General features: G+C 39.9%; 1 protein-coding gene across 1 annotated transcript in view; it reads right to left on the bottom strand.

Moving 5' to 3' along the window:
- The window catches only part of CRELD1 (cysteine rich with EGF like domains 1), a 571,547-nt gene that overhangs the window by 127,419 nt on the left and 420,045 nt on the right, over positions 1–24,083 (bottom strand). Inside the window, exons 7-8 of the mRNA XM_044078710.1 lie at positions 16,165–16,260; positions 1,365–1,448 (exon numbers count right to left, since the gene is read on the bottom strand). Coding sequence (XP_043934645.1) covers positions 1,365–1,448; positions 16,165–16,260 — 180 coding nt within the window. The remainder of the gene's footprint in view (positions 1–1,364; positions 1,449–16,164; positions 16,261–24,083) is intronic.

The raw sequence follows: 24,083 nt of genomic DNA, 5'->3' as shown, positions 1-24,083 counted from the left end.
GGTTTAGGAGACATGATCTGCCTTTTACATACTCAAACTGGGTAGGGTCCAGAGTTTAGAGATTACCAATGTCATTGTTTATAAGTTCCATGATGGCACATTCCATAGCCTTGCAGACCAGGCTTGTCAGGTGGATGGGGCAGTAGTTCCCAGGGTCTGTGGTGGGCTCTCCCTTTGAGGAATGGGATAACCGTTGCTGTGCGCCATTCAGTGGGCACAAAGCCTGAGGTGAGGCTATGACTGAACATGGTACTTAGGTGGGGTGCCAGTTCGTTCTGTAGTTCATGTAGAATGCAGCCTGGGATGCTGTCAGGTCCCATGGATGCTGTGTTCTTGGCTTTGGAGAGTGTGTTTTTTTACCTGTGCAGCCATGATTACAGGAACTTTGCATTCTTCCGGTACAGAGATGGGCCCTTGGGGGGTGAGAGAGGGGTAAAGTTAGCAATGAACCCTATAAGGGTGAAATGTTGCCTACAGTGACAATTCAGTTAGTGTTAGTTGTTCAGTAGGTAGCATATTGGCCTTTTAAGATGGATCAGAAGAAAGTGGGTTCTATTCCCACATCAGACACGTGGATTCATTAAAAAAAAAAAAAAAAAAAACAGACACTACAGTGGAGCATAAGACAGTGCTGCATTCCTGAGTGTTGCATCCTTTGGATGAGGTGTTAAAATGAGGTTCCTTTTGCCTGAGGCTCTGGTAGATATAAAAGATCCCACAGTACTGGACATTTACAAACTGTTCTGGCCAAAGTTTCCCCTAGTCACACCTCAGGTCTCCTTTGAAAAGAGGCAACAGGCCTAGCTTTACTAAGTCAGTCAACAAAAAGCATAATAAATACTTCTGCATTTGGCTTTGTTCCCAGGCAATAAAGCAGAAATTGTGTCAGTTCTGGTTCACATAATGCTTGTCAAAGTTACAAAATGAAGAAACTTTCCAAGTGATATATGTTATATACAGATACAAAACTACGGAATAGCAAGGAATAGCATAACTGATGGAATACACATGTCCCTAACTCTAGCAGTAACACATCATAAACAGAGACTCAAAGTTTACAACAGTTATGGAAGAAATCACCAGACATGTACTACATAGTAACTCAATGTTAAGACTGGGACTTGTGTAACAGAGTCTGAATGTAAATGGATATCTTAACTATAAATAACTAATGCCTCTGGATGGCATTATCTCAATAACATAAGGAGGTAACTTCTTGTCTATGTAACTGCATTTGTGCAGGTAATTTAGAAATATGAATAGGCAAAACATATTCAATGGCCAGATGTACAAATGATTCACAGCAATTTAATCTCTATACACATCTTTAATTTGAAAAAAAAAAACAAAAAACAAATACTAACCTCTGCATTCAAACGATCCTTCTGTATTATAACAAAATTGATCAGGTGAACACGGGGCAGGCCCCGTCTCACATTCATCAATATCTAAAGAGATAAAATTAAAGAAAAAAATAGTTCAGCTTTTAAACGTTCATATAATAGAGCTACTGGGGCATGCAGAAAAATATACTTATAAAATTATAGCACATCAAGAAACAAATGGAAAATAGAATATTCTCAATTTTACTCATCCAAGTGTGCACAGGTTGCAAAAATCTCATAGTATCAAACTTTCAATAATCTGTTCAAAAATTACTCAAACACCCATGCCTATATATCACACTACTCTTATAACTACTAGTTAAAAATTATAGAGTTGGAAGTCTCTAAGGATACAGGCACAAACATTTAGTAACTATGAACAAGATCTTATTTTCTCTTATCTATGTCTCTACTTAATGCAGAATAAACCCAACTGTAAAGGGGAAACCAGCTGAACACAGCAACTGTCCTAACAAGTAACCTTCCTCATTAAGGTATGTGTTAGGAAACATTAATAAAGTATCCCTGAAGGTAGCTAGCTAATGTGCTTGAGTAGAGGCACTCCCTCTATCTGTGACATCAGTAGTCTGGGTTCGTGAGACAGGCCACCAGGATGCCTTGTGGGGAGGGACAGGATGACGCAGCATTTTGTGTTTTCCATTCCCAGATGCTATGTGGGGGAGGGACTAATTACTCTTCACATAACCCAATATAAAGTCTGGTGGCCTCAAAAGCTGAAGTGATAGCTTAAGTGGATGGAGAAGTGATAGATATCATGTGTATGGCAGGTGGGACTATGTACTCAGCACACTTGATATCACTGCATATCACTCTCACTGAAATAGATGAAAAATGCTGGTTCCTGCCACTTGCCTGGTCTTCTCCCATTCAAATGTCTCACTGACTGGCCCTATACAAAGTAGCTTTAAAACTCTGTCCTTGGAGAAGTTAAGGTGCCCACCTGGTGAAGGCACAAATTCAGGATCACCAGAAGAACAACTGAGGTACTCTCAAATAAATGAGAGGTCAGGCAGTAAATTAGAAAATCATGGAAGACAGGAAGGGAATGGGAGGATAACACACAAAAAGAAAATCTTCAGAAAACCTGCATCAGGAACAATTCCCCACTTCAGTCACTGTTACCTTCACTCCTCTTTTGCAAAATGACCGACTCAAGTTTTAGGAACAAACTGTATTCCAAATAGGCATTTGTGACTTTACACTTTAAAACAAAATCGGTTACTTTCCCTCATATTTCTTTAAGTTTCAAGAAGCCCATAGTTTATGTTCTTCCTTACAATCCATCACCAAAATTTCTCCAGAAGGATTCAAACATGTCCAGTTTATTCAGACTGATATGTGACTTACGTTAAGCTAAGGAGCGCTTACAGGTTCATAGGTTTGTATTACGCTATTGGCCACCAGGATCTTTATAAACCCAGCCATACGACCCAACCCAGTTTTGCCCTGGAGTAGACTTGACGCCTACACACTGGGGGTATGTTAGTAATGAGGTAGATAAGGGCTGTGCATTGTGTGTGTGTGTGTGTGTGTGTGTGTGTGTGTGTGTGTGTGTGTGTGTGTGTGTGTGTGTGTGTGTGTGTGTTGGGGGTATATGTCAGTTTTGGACTAGTTAACTTACTGTTGGCCTCTGTCTATCACAGACACGGGGGTCAGACTGGTGGTGAATTTACAATTTCCCATCCAGTGATCAGGGTTTTGCTTGGAAAGGGTCAGAGATAAACTCCTCTTTTCATGGATGCAGAGCCTGTTCCATAGTTTGGGGATCCTATGAGACATTATCAGTCTCTCCAGCATGTTCTATTTATATCACAGTTGATAAGATCAGATTTGATCTGAGACTGAGCTGCCCTGCATGTAACCTATGATAGAGGGCTGAACAATACAGGAAGTTTAGTCAGACTGCCCCAGCATTTAAGAGCTGGTGTAAGACAGGCAGACAGAACAGTGCAGTTATGGCTCCCTACTGAAATGTCAGCACTTGAAAAGCAGATAAAAAAAAAGATTGAAAACATAGAATAGTGAAGACCTTATATATGCCAAATCCAAGATTGCCAGACCTCACATAAAAGGAAATATTCCTCGAAATGGCACCTCAGATTTAGTATATGTAAATCTTTCTTTCGGCTAGTCAGGCTCTGTATTTCAGGACCGACTATCGGGACCTGACATCTCAAATAGTAACAGCAGTTACTCCTAGCAACTTGCTGAGGTCTGCATAAAGTCCTGACATCTTTCATGGACTTTCTTGCCTCTTACCCCGTACTTTGTACACCCAGATGACTTTAACCCACATGAGTCAAGGTACCAATTTAGAGCTCTGTACATTGAAGCACAGTCTGTAAACACTGATGTGTAAGAGGCAATGCAGCCATCTACAGGAGGCCAAATTTCATCTGGTGAATCACTATGATCTCAACCCATCACAGGTTTCCAGGAAGAAAAGAGTGGTCAGGAAGCTTAAAATCATCTGGATGACCTTTACATTTGATAACTGTGAACTGGTTGCTTTTTTTTTTATTATTTTTTTTTTGCAGTAAAGCTGGTTTTGATCAGATGTAATGACCTAGTAAATGCATGGGATCAGACTTTTTCTCATCAGATTACACCGCTTACTTACTAATACACACACACACACACACACACACACACACACACACACACACACACACACACACACACACGTCTCAGACTGATATTTTATCTCTGAAGCAGTAATATCTGACAAGTTCTGAATAAAAATACTTGCCCAAACAAGTTATCAAATCAAAAGTTCTTGCATTCTGCCAAAGCCCCAGCTGTCTGATCCAGTTTCATTACAGTATTCCTTCATGCCCTGGCCAGGTCTAGGTAGGTGGTATGTACAAGTTTTAACCTCATCCATGGCCTTAGTGATTTTCTGAAAGAAATCCACCAGATTCAGTAGGCATGACCTACCCTTGACAAAGCAGACTTTGGTTGGGTCCAGTTTTTGGAGGTTTCCTATGTCACTATTTATCAGGTCTGTGAGTATTTTTTTCATGGCCTTGAATACAAGACTAGTCAAAATTATGGGTCTGTAATTTTCCAGGTCAGTAGATGGTCCCCTTTTATGCAGAGGGATGACTGCTGCTGTCCTCCACTCTACTGGAGCAAAGCCAGTTTGGAGGCTGTGGTTAAATACAGATCCTAATGGGCTTGATAAGCCCTGATTTAAACTGTTTTAAGAGGCAACATGGTATATTGACAGGCCCCACTGAAGCTGTGTTTTTAGCTTTAGAGAGTGCAGTGGCAACCTGTTCTTTGGTGATAACAGGTGGTAGAGTGGTAGAGGGTATTTATTGGTGAAGAACTAGGGGTGATGGGTATAGTGAAATCTGAGATGAATTTTTCAGCCAACAGATTGGCTGTATCTTCCTGCTGAGTATAGTTGATGCCATCTCCAAATATTTCCACACATTGTTGTGTGCTGCCCTTAAGACTGCGGACATCACTGAAAAATGCCTTATGGTTATTAGCTTTGGGGGTTGGGGGCTATTTTTACCTCAAAATCTGCTTTCACAGACTTGATTAGTTCCCCAATTTACTTATTTAGACTAATAAGGAACTTTTTAACACCAGAAGTCCACCAGGGTGGCTTCTTTTGACAGTTTGACCTGGGTTTATTTCAGTCTGGTACAGCTGTTTCTATGTGGATGTTTATATAGCTGTAAGGGTTTTGTGTATGCCCCTGCATAGGTTTCTCTGTTTTCTGGATTTGGGGGAGCTTGGAAACTAGCTACACAGTCCCTTAATAGGGGGTAATGTACCTTAGAGAAATTCTTAATTCTTAGACTGCTTTGTGATTTAATCTTACCAGTGAGGACATCACACTAGGGGTAGCAGCACTCTCCCACATTTCTGAGAACCAGATCTAGGATATTTTGAATTCACACAGTCAAGAAATCTTTGGGTCTACATGTTAGTGGTCATGTATGCCTCTCAATTAATGGTGGGGTAGTTAAAATCACCCATTAGTATGGTATTGGGCTGGATGGTGAGTGATTCAAGTAACTTCAGGCATGATGTATAGGTTTCCTTGTTCATGGTGGGGGACCTGTAGCTAGCAAAAATATGGGAATGGATTCTTCCCATGATAAGCTGGACATGGATTAGCTCAAGCATGTCATATTTTTTGACTAGCCTTGAGGTGTGCTTGTCCTTTATGTAGATAGATACACCTTTAACTGTTCTATAAATGAGATTCTCCCCTCAAAGCAGATAGTGCCATTACAGACCCTGGCACATTCATGGGCAATGAAAACTCCTTTGACCACCATGTATCAACTGTACTTAGGAAATCCTTTTGGGTCCCCAACATTTTATTGAGTTTTCAGAAATCCGAACTCCATATGGTCGAGACCATATGATCGAGTTTTTGAAAACTGAAAGCTTTTGAGTGGAGATTGCAGTACAGTGAGGATCGGGAATTTTACCATTTTTCCTCACTCTTGTATAACCTTGGAGTTGGTATATACAATTTGCAGGGGATGTGGAGGGCACAGCCCCCACATGGGGGTGAAAACGTAAAAAAGGCAGATTTTTTTTTTATGTTCGAGTTTTCAGAAACTCGATCTTAAGGTCTCTTAAATGTTTTTTTCGTGTTTCCAAATAGTCAGTCATCTGATGCAGACCCAATCCTTCTACCTAACCCACCTAATTACTAAAGGGTTACCTTCTAGATTCTCCTTCTATCTAGCCCAGCTAATTACTACAGGGTTATCTTCCATATTCAAAGAAGTTATAGTCATACTCTTCCCACTCTTACTTGACCTATAATAAAATAAAATGTCCAGTCTGATATTTTCCCTTCCAAGCACATGGTCCAGCTAGAAAGACCACATTTTCTCATCAAAACATCTCAGGTTTGACTGCTCTAACATTACTCAGAATATATAAAGGCTCTGCCACTCTATTCTGTCATGTGTGGACTTCTCCCTTGTCATCTCTGCCTGGCCTACAAGGCTGCAAATGACCCAGGGTTATTTAATCTTTTACATGTCTGTATAACTATAAGCACCATTCAGAGGACCTAAAACCTGCATCGTAACATAAATGGAACCAAATGGTGGGACAGATTTCTTTCCTTGCGTCTTAATTTGCAATAACTGATTAAAGAAATCCGGCACTCTTTCACAGTAATCATCTCTGCTCACTGCATCTCAACAACCCATTTGAAGACAATGGTAAGTAACAGAAGAACAGAGAATTCAACAGCTAATGCCTGCAGAACATAAAAAGCATGGACTGATGACACAAACAGGACATTTTATTTAAAAACACTTGCTTGCTTATTTCCAGTGATCTAGAAGGAAACTGTGAGGTCAGTAATTGCTGTAAGTATAAGGCCCCATACTGCAAAGTCCCAACTCTTTGAAATATTAAACTGCAGTTATTAAAAATGGAATTTCATAAACTCATTGTTACACCTTTAAAGCAGTTTTACAGAACAACATCATCCACCCATACCCCCACTAGTTTTATTTTGCTAACTTAAAATTGTTGTACCTCGGAGAAGCAATACTCTGAAATACTACAGTGTTGGAGTTCGTAAACATTCCCCCTAAATGTACTGTTCAGAGGATCATACTTAAGATGTTCAGAATTTCAAAACACACATACCGCACTCAACTTGAAAATATCGGAAATCTGTACAAAGGCCCATGACAAATAGGTACAACTGGCCAAAAATCTGTACAGTGATTAACATACAATTTACATAGGTAATTAGATAACCACACCCACTCCTTTAGAATTATGGGATACCTACATTCAAATGCAAATCGAAGATATATATTATATAGGCACACACACACACACACACACACACACACACACACACACACACACACACACACACATTGCTAAAGAGATATCAAACCAAAAGATAGCATGAGATCAGCACACAGTGGAATCATTGAACTATTTATTGCTTAGCACTTTCATCCTATAACATTAAAACAGGATTTCAGCAGACAATTCTTTCAATAAAATCTTCTTCTTCTTTTGGCTTTTCCAGGTTAGTGGTCGCCACAGCGGATCACCTGTCCGCTCATGATTGGAATTCTTTCAATAAAATGATACATTTAAATATAACACCATCATCTCATTCAAAAATCTGTAGTCCAACATTGCACTGACAATAAAAATGCAATGCATGCTAACAATCACATAAATAAGCATGTAAAATGACCCTCCATTCTAACTCTTTCGGTTCCTTTGCCTTTTAAACTAGTTTAATTGAAATCAACCCATATAAACATGACAATGAATCTCTTTATTTAGTCTATCCTCAACTCAATATCACCACCCTTCACATCTTCATATACTTTCTCCAAAACAGAAAATAAAAAAAAAAAATATTTAAATCTTGACACAAAACAATATGTCTGTACAATGCATTGTACTGCCTGTTCCTTTTAATCAAATATACATGGCCCTGTACAATCTCCCTCAATTGTCTCCCTGTTCTCCCCACATAAAAAGCAGCACATGACTGACAGGTGTCAATCTAGAATGCACACACTCACGCAAGTACGGATTGATGTTGGGCCAAAAACCAAACTGTAGAAAAACACAAATGGCCGGCACTCTGAGTCAGCTCTCCATTATTTAATAAATATATAACATGAGATAGTAATCTAAATCAATTCAATACATCCTCATACATTTAGGGATATAAACAAAAACACCCTAAAGATGAATGGTTATAAACATAGCATACCGGTTTCGACTTAAGCCTTCATCAGTGCTGCAACTTCAATCATCCTAATCACATTAAATACATCACACTTTGCTACTACTGGTTGTTACAAATGTTCATCAAGACCTGGTGCAAATAAAGCACCCAATTTAATGGTCCACGTTTTTTCTTTATAATTCAACAAACAATGTCATCAACCTTGCTATTCTTGTTAAAACATATTTTGTCAATAATAATAAAAGTAAATTTTGCTGAGGCATGCTTCATGGTTATGTTTATATATAAAGTACTGGTGGTTTTGGTACATTTGATATCACTCAAGTGCTCTGACGTCCTGAATTTTAAAGGATGGGATTGTCTGTCCCACATACAATGCAGAACAAGTGCATGTGGCCAGATATATTGCCTAGTCAGTACTACAATTTCCATACACCAAGAAATCAAAAACTTGTGTTGTATTCTGAGATGTAAAGTGTTTATCTTTCCTGACAAACTTACAAAAACTTCTTCTTCTTCTTTAGGCTGCTCCCGTCAGGGGTTGCCACAGCAGATCAACTGTTTCCATTTCTTCCTGTCCTCTGCATCTTGCTCTGTCAGACCAACCACCTGCATGTCCTCTCTCACCACATCCACAAACCTTATTCTTAGGCCTTCCTCTTTTCCTGTTACCTGGCAGCTTCATCCTTAGCAACTTTTTCCCAATATACTCTGCATCCCTCCTCAACACATGTCCAAACCAACGTAATCTTGCCTCTCTGGCTTTGTCTCCAAACCTTCCAACCTGGGCTGACCCTCTAATATACTTATTCCTAACCCTGTCCATCCTCGTCACACCCAGTGCAAATCTTAACATCTTCAACTCTGCCATGTCAAGCTCCGACTCCTGCTTTTTTGTCAGTGCCACTGTCTCCAACCCATATAACATAGCTGGTCTCACTACCCTCTTGTAGACCTTCCCTTTCACTCTTACTGGTACTCATCTGTCACAAATCATTTCTGACACGCTTCTCCACCCACTCCATCCTGCCTGTACTCTCTTCTTCACCTCTCTTCCACACTCAACATTACTCTGAACTGCTGATCCCAGGTATTTAAACTCATCCACCTTCGCCACCTCTACTCCCTGCATCCTCACCATTCCTCTATCCTCCCTCTCATTCACACACATATATTCGGTCTTAGTCCTGCTGACCTTCATTCCTTTTCTCTCTAGAGCATATCTCCACCTCTCCAGGGTCTCCTCCACCTATTCCCTACTCTCACTACAGATCACAATGTCATCTGCAAACATCATAGTCCACGGGGACTCCCGTCTGTCAACCTGTCCATCACCATTACAAATAAGAAAGGGCTCAGAGCTGAACCTTGATGTAATCCCACCTCCACCTTAAACGCATCCGTCACTCCCACCACAGACCTCACTGCTGTCACACTACCCTCGTACATATCCTGTACCACTCTTACATACTTCTCTGACACTCCCGACTTCCTCATACAATACCACAACTCCTCTCTAGGCACCCTGTCATACGCTTTCTCTAAATCCACAAAGACACAATGCAACTCCTTCTGACCTTCTCTGTACTTCTCCATCAACACTGTCAAAGCAAACATCGCATCTGTAGTGCTCTTTCCTGGCATGAAACCATACTGCTGATCACTAATCATCACCTCCCTTCCTAACCTAGCTTGCACTACTCTTTCCCATAACTTCATGCTGTGACTGATCAATTTAATTCCTCTGCAGTTACTACAGCTCTGCACATCACCCTTATTCTTTCAAAAACTGCAATGTCCAAAAGGATAACAACCTGTTACTGATAGACCATCCAAACTCATTTGGTTCATACTCCTGTCCTTATCCACCGTTTATTTTTATAAAGCTTAAACCAAATCAGCCATTGTCTTCCTTTTCCTGTATGAAAAAAAAAGACATATTGGGGGTATAAATTCCCTTAACCTGTCATCCATATGCAAAACATCCTAATGTTTATAAACCAAATTCATAAAGAATTATGTGTTATTATCAAAACTGGTTAACAAACCTAAGTGGTTGTTGGGCCTTAATCCTAACCTGGTATTGTAATAATGTTGATCTATGACCCTTATTTATACATATAAGGGCATTTTAACTACATGTTGTGGATAACCCCAATCACAAAGCCTACGTATAAAGTCCTGTTCCTGCAATTCATTTGGAGAAAAACATATTCTACAAAGTCTAACAAATTGTGACGTTGGAATATTATTAATGATATGCCATGGATGACAACTAACAGCATACAACAGTGTGTTGAATTGTGGATATTTCCTAAAAATAGAGCTTCGTAAAGTCCCATCACTTTGTACTGTAACTTGTACAACCAAAAAAGTAATACAAGTAGGATGGAAATTAACTGTAAAGTGAATACCCCATTTGTTCTCATTTAAGTAATTCACAAATTCTTGTAAATAGACAGAATATGACCTCCAGACCAGACAACAGTCATTCAAATATCATCAAATGTCCACTGAATCCAAGAATATATTATGAGAATGATCATATATAATCTGTTCTTCAATGTAACTCATGGGAAGATCAGCAGAGATTGATGCAAATGAGGTCCCCATGGCTGTGCCCTTTAGCTGTAAATAGCACTGATCTCCAAAAAAAAAAAAAAAAAAAAACGTTTTGTTTTTGGTCAACACATGCTTGCTTAAACAAAGCAAACACGTGCTAAATCCAGGGTTATATAATGAAGCCCGATTCAACCAAAATTCCAATGCCAAAAGTCCCGCCCAATGGGGAATACAGGGCCAATACATCAGTTGCCAATGTCAACATAAAAATCTTTCTTTTAGGAAACTTCTCACCAACACATTCTCTGAATCACCATCAAGCAGATCTTTTATACATGTATTTAATTTTCAGCTCCTGGTTTAAGGAAAGGACTTTAATTGATGGCGTGCTCGAGTTACGAAAATGAATCACTAACATTTAAAGCACAATCCAGCAGCCAGTAAGGCTGAATCTGATGATGGGATGGCCAAAATCATACCACTACAGTTTATGAGCCTAAATCATAGCAGTAGAGACTCAAGGCATGCATAACATTATGTTCATCCATCCATCCATCCTCAACCCCTTTTTCCATTTTAAACATGGGGACGGGGTGTCACTTCAACAGTGACAATCATCTTGAGCCAAGGTTTACACCCTTCGGGTGTTTTCAGCCACCAAAAATGGTTTGAAAAATATCTAATGTGGTAATCCTAACATAGCTAGGATTATGGATAACAGAATGTATTTGCAGCAATGCAGCAGCAACGACAAGCAGCTTCTGATTTTAAACATGCTTACTGGACAAAAGTGTAATTCACTACCTTTTCTCCAACAGTTATTAGTTTTAAAAGGGATTAAGAGCAAAAGACCTAAAACTGGAGTCAAAATCAGGGACTTCCCTGAAAAATTGGGGACATTTGAGAGGTATGATCCGAATTAAACTAGTTACCCTGTTTTCTTCCACTGTACTTCTTAGATGGGAATGGCAATACAAGACAGAAACCTGCAGGACACCGTACCATGCTTTCCTGATTACAAGAGAGCAAGTATTGGATAGTGCTGTTTTTTTTTCATTACCCATCATCAATACTGTTGCACTGCAGTCATTTACAGCTAGTAGTGTAAGGTGTACCATGCCATATTATTGGAGATATTTTTTTTCTATTTTTATTTTTACAGTTACAAACTGCTGAGCACAGGATGAAATTCCAGTTAAATGTGCCTTCATATTACAGTTTTACATATGGCCCTATTATCATTCGTTGCAGTGCCTTGTCTTTATCTTATTTTCTTGATGCTCAGCTATTTTATTTCAGCATGGTGTTTTATCATCTCATCTCACCTTGAGGTTAAATTTCCTTACCCAGTACAAACAGTACATTTACTAAAATGAACGGCTTTGCATTAGAAATGTACATTGCAGTGAAATGCATTCGTGACAACAGGTAAAGTGCAGAAAATTTAACTTGTGCTTAAGGAATAAGATGGCAGAACCTGCCAGAAATGTTGAATGCTCAGCAGTATATATTATTCAGCAGTATAATCTGTGATTTTTAAAGCATTATTGTCTACTATCAACTTTGCATTAAATAGGCATTTGGACACGAAGTTCAGAAGTCTTATTACTGAGTATGTATTTTCCTTTCACTTTATGAAGCCCTATGCCCCCCCAACTTCATATATAAGAAGCTGTGCAGATTTTTTTCCAACTTTAAAATTAATTAAATATGTTGGGGGAAAGCTCTTCAAATTCCTGCAGTGCTGCACCAAAGCACTTTGATCTCCGAGGCCTGACAGCTGAATAACTATTTTAATTTACGCACCTATTTTATCAACTGCATTAGTTAAAACTGATGGATACATTGCAGGGGAGGAATCACTGTGCAATAATCTGCTAAATTAACACTTCCCTGAATCAAATGCAGTTTATTTTGTTTACTTACACCTGTGCAGACAGTCTGACTGTCCTTTGCTGCAGTTTCTATAAGGCATACATTACATATGCAGTTTTTTTTTTATTTAATTTTTTTACTTACTTGGAGGTCGAGGGAATCCTGCGGAGTGTGGACAGAGGTGTGGGTGCCAGGCACTGGGCAGACTGCTGGAGTTGGACTCTGCAGAAGGCAACTTAAATTGTAAATGTTTTTTGATGTGACGTGATTATCAGGCATGTGCAAAGCTCCACTCATTTCTACAGCCTGCTATTCCAATTAACAACAGTCTGCTGCCTCACGAAGCTGTCGTCACATATGCCCCTGCACATTGAAGACGTAGCAGGATATGCTGGCAATACGTGGTGATGTCAGTCAAAACTTTTAAACCTGTAAATAATTTTTTTTAAAAATTGAAAAAAAATAGGGAATTGAAGAGGCCACTTGGGAATCTGTGGCACCCCATTATTTTGCCTTCAAACCAGTAAATACTGAGGAATTTGGTCTGGTTGAGAGGTATGAAAAGGCATACATTTTTTAATTACTTGAGGAAGCTGGTTTAGAAATGAGCAATACACATTAAAATAAAGACTTCTGTTGATTTTGGACCCTTAAAGATGCATCTTATTTTAAAAGGCACTTATCCCTGAGGCTCCCCCATCCATGTCAATCAGAGTTCTTCCCTAACCCAACTGAAATGTAAATTGGACAATTGGATGGGAAACAGGAAATTCATCCTTGGTTTGGCAACTATGTCTCTAATGGGCACAGACAACCTGTAAATGTTTAATCTCTCGGGTCCCTGCTTGTAAATGTTTCATCTCCCAAGCCCCTGCTTACACTTATCAAGGGTATCAGAACTTGTCAGAGATTTGGGATGCATGGCTAGGCTTAAAAAGGCCCTTGTGGTCTTTAGCCTAGTAAACACCTATAAACCTATGAACTTCATAGTTTCTCTGCAGTAACATTCATATATTCTTTGTTAATGAAGAATGAGAAACTGATATAATGAACTGCCTTGTGAGATGTAGAACTCTAACAAAAGTAAATGAATAGTACAGTAATTTAATGAAAGTGAGAACCTTTGCCAGCTGTTTTGGTCACTCAACTGCAGGACACGGTATCATGCTTTCTTGTTTACAAGAGAGCAAGTATTGGATATTGCTGTTTTTTTTTTCATTACCCATCATCAATACTGTTGCATTGCAGTCATTTACAGCTAGTAGTGTAAGGTGTAACATGCCATATTATTGGAGATATTTTTTTTCTATTTTTACAGTTACAAACTGCTGAGCACAGGATGAAAATCACACAAGGTGCTTTCTGTTTCAAAACTGCAACTAAATTCATTTGTTTACATTTTGGATACATTACAGAATCTGACACAAGCCCATCATTAAAACAACAGCATATGGACTACTTTTATTTGCTGCCAGACACCACAGCAAACTAAAACAATAAAAGTAAAGCACAAACTGCAAAATAAAAGTATGTCATTTATAACAATATACCACATATACATGTGGAGTGCACAGGAAATTATTCACAACTATTAATTAACAGTCATGGGGCTCATCACAAAGGAGGATGAAAGGGTGTACAGAGAGGAGGTGGCATCTCTGATAAGTTGATGTGAGGGGAACAACCTTGACATGAACGTAAGCAAGATCAAAGAGATTATCGACTTCAGGAAAAGGAGAACAAACCACATAATGCTCAGGATCAGCGGTGAGAGTGTGGAGAGGGGTAAATGTATGAAATTCCTGGGTGTGCACATATAGGATCTCTCATGGTCGGGAAACACCAGTCAACTGGTCAAGACAGCGCAACAATTCCATCACTTTTTAAGAAGGCTGAAAAAAGCTAAGCTTCCACCTCATATTCTCTTCACCTTCTGTAGAGGTGCAATAGAGAGCATCCTCACCTGCAACTTCACAGTGTGGTTTGGAAGCTGCACAGTTACAGAAAGGAAGGCGATTCAAAGACTGGTGAGGGTTGTAGAGAAGGTAACAGGTTCCAGTCATCCATCAATACAACATCTTTATTCTGCAAGAAGCATAAAAAAGGCCACCAAAATAACACAGGACACCATGCATCCTGCGCATGGACTGTTTAAGCATCTGACATCGGGCAGGGTACATCGCAGCATCCGCTTCAGGGCTATAAGATTCAGTAACAGTTTCTACCCTGCAGTGATTAGACTTCTGAACTCGGGCACTAGTTCCAGGGGTGTGGACACAAGTCAATTTTTGTTTATTTGTGCATTACATACTTACATATATTCCAAGTAAATGCAACATGTATTTGTTATATCCCTAGTCAGTATTACTTAACTCACTTAAGTGCAATATTAGGCAAATAACTTAGGCATTTCAATCTGTAGTGTGTTTTGTTTTTCTTTAAATAGGGTAGTTATTTTAACTCAGGGAGGGTATTCTTTTCGTATACGAGTGTGGTGGCGGTGCTGCGGTAGCGTTGTCACCTCACAGCAAGACGTTGTCCCGTTCGATTCTCAGCTACAGCGTCTTCTGTGGAGACATGCGTGAATGGGCGTACCTTCGTTGAAGGTTGTGCGTTAGGGCCGGCAACTCAGCATGTAAAAATCAACTGCGAATCATTAGCGGACTGGAGTTCCGCTGTGGTGACCCCTAACCGGGAAAAGCCGAAAGACACAACAAAAAGTGTTGGTAAATGTCTCTGCTCTTTCTTGAGTGTATTGGGAGTAGTAGTGTATTTGTTAGTTATGTTTATTGCTCTGTTTGTATGTGTTGTTTCACTTTCCTTTGTAATCTCAAGAATTGAGTTGATCCATGAAATTTCATTTAGGCTACACGTGTAGTTCTAAATGACAATAAAGTTCAACTATGACTTTGAACTATTCTTGAAGTTTTTGTCAAACTGGCTTCACCTTTGTGAACAAAAAACTTCAAGGGTGAGTCACAGAAACAGATGGCATACTGACTATATTAACTCAATGCCTGGAAAAATACAGTATGTGTGAGCTGGCAGTTTGACTCCCTGCACTTGAGATTTAAACATTTGTCAGTCATGTTTGTAATCAGTGTCATTTTACCAGATAACTGCAGCATGAAAAACATCCACTGATCACGCAAACTATTGAAGTGTACAGCTGCACAGAATATGGTACATCTCTATCTGACCTTTTGCCCTCCTGGACCTATCTGTTACTTTACACTGAGACTAAATTATACTCTCTTATGTTGTTGTATCTTTCGGCTTTTCCCGGTTAGGGGTCGCCACAGCGGAACTCTGGTCCGCTAATGATTGGTAGTTGATTTTTACGTGCTGAGTTACCAGCCCTGACGCACAACCTTCAACGAAGGTACGCCCATTCACGCATGTCTCCACGTAGAAGATGCTCTAGCTGAGAATCGAACTGGACAGCATCTTACTGGAAGGAGCAACGCTATCGCAGCACCATCATCGCGGGGAATTATACTCTCTTATACCGTTCACTATTCCATGCACCCCGAAGTTGTACCTACACTTAGCCATAAAATGAACATTTTCTTCTTAGTTCTCATACAATTAACAAATTCTCACCAATGCATCTGTTATGGTACAGTTCATATCCTTGTTTGCAAAGCACACATTCATAGTCTTCGGCTCCTGTGCATTCTGTACACGAACTGTAGCAAGCTGAAAGAAAAAAATATACATGAAAAGTTAATACCCCACTTATCATGCTATCGTTTTCTATCAATTACACAGCTTGAGTGCAATTTGAAAAGAAAGACTGGGCTCAAGACTTTGCTGTGACCAGCTTAGAATGACATGACATACATTCACTGATGGTTACACTAAGTAATTATAAGCAAGACCCTTATTTCACCTCTTTAATGGCTTGAAAAGAATAAGCATGCATGTTCTTACCATGTCCAAAGATCTTTGAAGAGGACTACCAACAATAATTTACCAGTGGATTTACCTTTTCCAGTTAGCAACCATGCAGCAGAATCTCCAGCTACCATTTTTCAAAGGAACCATGCCACATTTTGCAGAGGACCCCCCCCCCCCCCCGGTGCAACTTCCATTCATTTCCTGCTCCTATTCTGCTTGTCTGCAATAATATTTAGCTCTGAATGAATGTAAGCAGACTAAAGGGAAAGGAAGTGATGAGTTGCTAGATCCCAATCTGCCACAGATAGTCTGTAAAGGGGGGTATTATCTGCCACCCACCAACAGTTTATGTACTACATCACTGTGGTACTGTCTGTGATTACAAGCAGAGAGCCAGACTCCAAAGTAAGCTTACAGATCTGAGAGCATTTATAATCCATACATTTCTTTGGCATTTATGTGTTTTAGTCTGTCCTGTTTGTTCCTCAGACCTAGAACTTTGATCCCCTTGGAAACAGCTCCCTAAGCAAAGTCTGTGGCATCAGTGATTACAGACCGAGTAGATTTTAGAAGAGAGAAGAAGAGACCATAGTTGAGAGATAAATGGTCCACCCACCAAAGTAATTCCCTTTTGACAAACCCAAATACTGGGATCTGAAAAGAAAGTGGGAGCTGATGCCGAGTCCAAACTGATTTGAGGAATAACTGAAGTTTTCTCATATGAAGTTTGGCCAGAGGATCAAGAGAATTGTAGTGGCCATGAAACCCAAAATCCTTAGATATTCCCTGGCTGAGGCCAGAGACTGCTTAGAGAAAATCAGAAACTGCTCCCTGTAAAGGTTTACTTTGTCCCCAGGAAGGAAAGCCCTCATGAGGGATGTTATCCAGAAGGCATCCCAGAAACACCATCTTGTGAGAAGAAATGAGACGTTTCTGTATGTTCACCTTGAGCTCAGATTGAGAAGGAAGATATTTACCCAGATGGGAGATTCATAAGCCTGCAATTATAAGACAGTATACATATGGAAAAATGTTATGAGCTATTACTGGTGCCAGACACTTTGTAAACACCCTTGGAGCCGTAGACAGTTCAAATGAGAAGATATAAAACTGAAAATGTAAGCCAAATACAGAAAATCCTAAAAAAAAGTCTGAAGTCTCTGAGAATAATGTTATGATCATAAGCATATTTTAAATCTAGAGTTACTAAAAATTTAATAGGTGGGATTAGAGGTAAATGACGGAAAAAAGACTTGAACTTTGGGACTTTGATGAGAAGGTTTAGAAAAGAAAGGTCTAGGGACTGGTCTCAAAGTTCCTTCTTTCTCTGGCACCCAAAATATTCTTGAATAAAATATTTTCCCTGTTTGTTCTAAGAGAACTGGTTCTATGTCCCTTGAGGCATCATTTGCACCAGGACTGGAGGAAACAGAGAAGTATGGTTTGAGGGATAAGAAGAACTCGCCTGAAAAGTACAAAGGGACTCCTAATTCCAACTGTAACATTTCTGAATGGTTCTCAGAACCCGCCTGTCTGAGGTTATCTGATGTCACTGAGGAAAAGTAAGACTTGGATTTTGAGAAAGATTTAATGGGCTGCCAGGGTGTGAAGGGGAAAAAACCTGAAGAGGCATATAGTCTGTCTTTTTGGATTGTCCTTGGCTCTGGGAGTCTCTTCCCCTTCTTTGTTGAGCCTCCTTGCAACTGTTCTGTTTTTTGTTTTTCTTGAAATTTTGTTTGCCCTTACCTCTTACCTTGCTGAGACTGTTTGTTCTGTGTCCTACAAAAAGATCCTGAATTGGATGAAAAGGTGGAGGGGTGAAAAATCTGTGTGACTCAATGAATTAATTTCCCTCTTTTATCAAACATTTTAAGGACCTTAGCAGGACAGGGGATAAAAATCTCTCTCTATCTTGGGAAGAATTCAAGATCTCAGCCAGCCTTGTCATCTGGCAAATTTTGTGAAATGCAACCAAGCAAATCTTCTCATTAGTGATCTACTTGCAGCTGCTGTGGATCAGCAGAGTCAGGAGAGCACTTAAAGAGTGTTTGGTTACCTGGGAAACAGAAGCTAATAAAGAATTCAGAGATGCTTTAATTTCTGAAGGGAGGTTAGCAGATAACCAAGGGAGGTTAGCATATAACCTTCTCACATTTTCATAAGTAGTAGATATTTTGACATACAAGCCTGACAATTAAACATTCTGAACACTACAGTAGAAGAAGAATGTACTTTATTCCCAAATCTATCAAAAGGCTTCCCATCTTTGTTAGAAGTGATACAATTAGCATTCACCAGGTTTTTGGCAACAGATGGTTTTGCCAAATAAATAACAAAAGGGTCTGATTTAGTATTATAAAAACAAATACCAACTACCAGACTTTTGAGGGACAGGAGGCTGACTGCCAGTCACGCTGTAGTCCGTCAAGAAAACATTCTCTAATTTTGGTACAACAGGAGGAACAGCTGCAGGCTGAGGACAATCTAGCTGTAGTATGTCATAATACTTTTGCTGGGATACAGGAATTTCACTATTTTCCTACCAAAACAATTCTTCTATTCCATTTATAATTTCAGGAAAATGTAAATATTGGGGGGAAGGGGGGGTGAAGAAAAACTTTATTCAGAATCAGATTGCCCTTCATGTGGTGCAGGCACTGGAGAAATAACCTCAATCTAACTCCTGTCCTTCTGACTGATCATCAGCATCAGAAAAAGAGGGATTTTTTTCTATTAGAGCTCAATGAGGAATCAGAATTTAAGGATTTAAAGGTTTGAATTAAGCCCATAGCAAAACCCAGCCAGTCTTCTCTGTCCATCCTGTGTGAAACAGGAGAAGACATGAGCTTCACTTTGCTTTATTTTCTTAGGAGAGACACCTTAGAAAAATACTGACCCAACATGAGGCTCTTCCCTGGACACCTTTAGATTGGCTTTGCAGTAAAGTACTGTCCACACCTTCCTCCATGACACACAAGAGTGGTTCTCCCTTGCATGAAAAGGTGCACTCCAACAGCTGCACAATACATGTCTTAATTCATGGTCCTTGGTACCTTCTCAAGAATGACAGCCAGCAGGATTGCAAGAAGAGGATGAATAGTCCAAGGTACATGATGTGGCCACAACAGAGACAAAAATCTGCAGCTCAGGTGGTTAGGAAGCCAAACTGACTTATTTTTTTTCTTTTTGCAGACGGGGGCAGGAAAGAACCAAAGACCCTGAAGCTTGATCCATGTTCTAACAGAAAAAAAGGCCTGTTAAGCAGGTAGCAATGCCTTGATCAGGTGGTGAACCACATGACAACTCCCAAAGTCACAAGTTTAAATATTTATCTTTAATTTTCAAAAAATATACAAGTATTTTATACAAAAGTGAATTAAAAACAGTTTTCTCCAAACAGGTAGACTAGATAAGAAATTAAATTTTGTGAAGTAATTTTTTTTAGTGACAACCACTAAAAACAAACTTCCTAGCTTTCCCTTTTCTACAGAAATTCAGATAAAGTAGAAGGTGATCCCCAAAGGGTACTTATCTGGTCAGCCTTGGTAAAGCACAAACAGACCGATTCCTAAAAGCCCACAGGGAGAGTGCACTTCAAAGGCAAGAAAGTTCTGAAGGTTTGGTATCATTAGTTCGGAAGGACTGGTATCGTTAGTTCTGAAGGACTGGTATCTTTAGTTCTGAAGGTTTGGTATCGTTAGCTCTGAAGGTTTGGTATCATCAGTTCTGACGGTCTGACATCATTAGTTCTGACGGTCTGATATTGTTAGTTCTGATGGTTTGTTATCGTTAGTTCTGACGGTTTGGCATTGTTACTTCTGAAGGTTTGGTATCGTTAGTTCTGAAGGTCTGGTATCATTATCACTCACTTTATGTGGCTCTCCTTGAGACCTTCAGCAGTTACACTTCAAGTTAGGTTCCCTGAAGTTTTGGATGCTGTCTGGTGGTCATGTCCTTGACATGATGTAACCCATAGAGCTTAGGCTTATGCAACATTAATCGTATGATGAACATCTAGGAGCAGCAGCCTCTCAATTATAAAATTTAGGTCCCAAGATGCATTTTTTTATCATAGCTCTCATTTGGAGGGCAGTCTTAATACAGTTGTACTCACCTATGGCTAGCAACATTTTTAACCTCTACCGACTCTCAGATGTTTGATAAAACCAAAGCTTGCATGTTATTTGTTTACATATACATGTATTCATTTAACAGACAAAGCATGTTAATCCGGACAGGCAAATTACAGACAAAGCGTGAGAAAAAGTTATGGAAGGGTCGTGTGCGTGAGCCTGTGAGTGCATGGCAGGTGTATGTAGACAATAAATGACGAGCACGCAATACGGTATACAAGAATTCAGCTCTACACCTGATCAACACTGTGATACAAACAGTCAGTGCACAGTTAAGATTCTGAGTTCTAGCTCTATTGATCGGGGGGGAGGTGCATGTCAAGCAAGAACAATTTGTTTTTCTACTATGGAATGTCTTGAACTGGGAGACACAAGATGATATTTTGGGGTGTGATGTGTACTTGGACAGGAATGAATTCCCATGATATGTACCCTCTGTGTCCACATATGAGGAAACTGGTATCTTATGTACAGCTTAGTTTTGGGGATGACAGTATTAAAATGGGAGTAAGAAAAAAAAACAGAAGAATCCTTGGTTGAAGTGGAAACTTACAAACTACAGAACACATAAAATATGTAACTGCAACTAAGAGAGATGAGAATGTAGTTGGACCTATAGTGTATAATAGGGTAATATTATAAAGTGGGTTAGGTGTGTAGAGGGGAAGTACATACTGAATAACTTGAACTTTAATAAAGTTTGTTGCTGATGCAGAACTGAATACCTCTAAAGTAGTGCAGCTCTGGCAAAGGAATGAATAAACTGGAAATAAGTCTTCATGAATGGTGGGGAGATGCAAGGAAGGCTGGAGGAAACAGTGTGAGGTTGAGCCATATATCAAAGTATTTTCACGTGTTTATGTTTTCAGGTTCACTTGAAACAAATGAGTAGTTTAACACTGGTGCTAAACAACAGAACTTTTGTCTTGAAATGAATTTGATGGATTTTGTGGAACAAGCAACATGCTGAAAGATCAAGATAACAGCTGTACTCCTCTGGACCAGAGGAAAAGAATAACCGACGCAGTTCCAGGAAGTTAATGTAAAAAATACTGAACTAAGGGAGAAGTCGTCCAAGTTACGAAGGAAATTTTTTTTTTTTGGGGGGGGGTGTAGATGTAATATGAATGAACACTTACACAAACAAATGGAAAATCACCAAGCAGAGTCACATTGTTGACTGCACATAGAAAGGTCAGTTAACAGCATAGGGGGCAATCTTAAATAACCAAACATTATATAGATAACATGACCAAACCTCTTAGAGGAAAAGTCTGGACAAAGCCTAAAATGATGGGGGGACAAATAGGGACAGATTTTAAATATCGCTCTTACAAACTTAGAAAGTTGATAGAATAATAGGCTTTGCATTAGCATGAATTTTCTGAAGGATGTGGAGTCTTAAACTCAAATGTTTGTCATTATTTAATTACTTCAATCCTCAGCTATTTGCCAGAAAGGTAAAGATTTTAGGAGGAAAACACCAAAAATACGAGGCAAAAATCTGGACATTCTGTGAAAATCTGTACAGTTGAGAGATATGAACATGACACTAGATACATGTTGCTTTCTTTCATAAGTATCAACTTATGTGTATAATGAATCCGATGTGATCCAATGCCAGTAATTTCAAATTTTGGAACAAAGGCTCAGGCTCCTCCCCTACCCATAATGCCCCTCCTCCTTATCAGTTCTTCAGATTGAGTATGCTCTCCTTCTCCTACAACAAATTGATTAACCTATGTCACTGATAAAATGAACAATAAGGAATGCCATTAAGATGCAATCAAGTACTAATGATAAAATAAGGCTCCAGATGGGTTCAGTGTGGCCAACTGAGACCCTAACACAGTGACATTTAGGATGGGGTATGGAGGTAGTGGAAACTGAGATGGACAGAAGAAGACAACATGGATCTATCATTATAGAAAGTATATATTATGATCATTGCCAACATGGGGACTCTATGCTCCATACCAGAAGTATATCCTTCATTGGCAAGATCAGACCATAAATTAATTTCACTGGATACCCACATCCCGACCCCACCCCCAGCCCAGAAAACCACAGTGAAAAACTTCTCAAAAGAAAACTTCTCACTTCTCAAAATTGAAGTGAAATCTTTCAAGGCCCCAGGGCCAATGGAAACTACGGCCCAAACTGCAGAATCCTATATAAACGCATTCTACGGACATCTCCAGGAATGCATGGATCAAGCTATCCCAAACAAAACCAAGACCCAATCATCCAAAGGCAGGCATCCAGTCTGGTGGACCCCAGCCATAAATAGACTGTACAACAGAAGGAGGAAGATACTACATGATAGAGCAAAATCCCTAATAGGGAAGGCATCTCTGATCAGTACTAGCAAAAATTACGATCCCTCATAAAATCCTCCAAGGCCAGCTTTGAGAGAAAAATTGCACAGGACACTAAAGACAATCATAAGGCTTTTTCAGTTATGTTAGGAACCTGGAATGCAACTCCCAGACTTGCTCTGAGTTGATTCTAAATGACAAAAAATACACTGAACCCACAGACATCGCCAATATCCTGGCAGACAGGTTCAGTGCAAACTTCTCCACCCCCTCCCCCCCAAAAGAGCAAGTGTCTAGCCTGGCAAGGGGCTGCCTCCCAAACATCTCTGATGCTCAGGTGAAGGCTGCCCTCTCCAAAGCAAAAAACACTGCTTCCATGGGACCAGATGGCATCCTGGGTTGCGTCCTACATGAACTCAAGAAGAACTAATCCCTCAAATAAAACAGCTGTACAATCTCAGCCTCACTACAGGATATGTGCCCACAGAATGGCGTACAGCAACAGTGGTCCCACTCCACAAAGGTGGAGCCTCCACGGACCCTGGAAACTATCGCCCCATAAGCCTGACTAGCTTAGTCTGCAAGGCTATGGAGAGGATCATCATGGAGGTCATAAACAAAGACATCAGGGACCTACAGACATTAGATCCTACCCAATTCGGCTTCATCAAGGGCAGATCCTGCCTTTTGAACCTGCTTGACTTCTTTGAAACAGTCACCAAAGCCATAGATAAAGGGAAGATAGTCCACACAGCCTATCTAGACCTAGCAAAGGCATTTGACACAATACCACACGCGGGCATCATAGATGAGCTATCCAGCTTAAATATAAACCCCTATGTCACAAGATGGGTCGCAAACTGGCTCAAAGACAGAACCCACAGAGTGAGAGTTGCTGGAGCCATGTCAGACTCGAAACCAGTCACAAGTGGTGTCCCACAAGGTTCTGTGCTGGGACCGCTCTTGTTCGGTATATACTTTTCCAAGGTACAGGCCAACGTGGGAGGGCTATGGCTCACCAAGTTCGCAGATGGCTGCAAACTGGGTGCCATAATCGACTCTCCAGCTGTCACAAACATCCTTCAAAAAGGTCTCACAGAGATGGATAACTGGTGCCAGAGCCATGGTCTAAAGCTAAATGCCAAAAAGTGTATAGTCATACCCTTTGGCA

Source organism: Protopterus annectens, chromosome 7.part1, assembly GCF_019279795.1.
Source record: "Protopterus annectens isolate FY-2018-M chromosome 7.part1, PAN1.0, whole genome shotgun sequence".
NCBI lineage: Eukaryota > Metazoa > Chordata > Ceratodontiformes > Protopteridae > Protopterus > Protopterus annectens.
The sequence above is the reverse complement of the archived record's forward strand: the minus strand, read 5'-3'. Positions and strand labels throughout refer to the sequence as shown.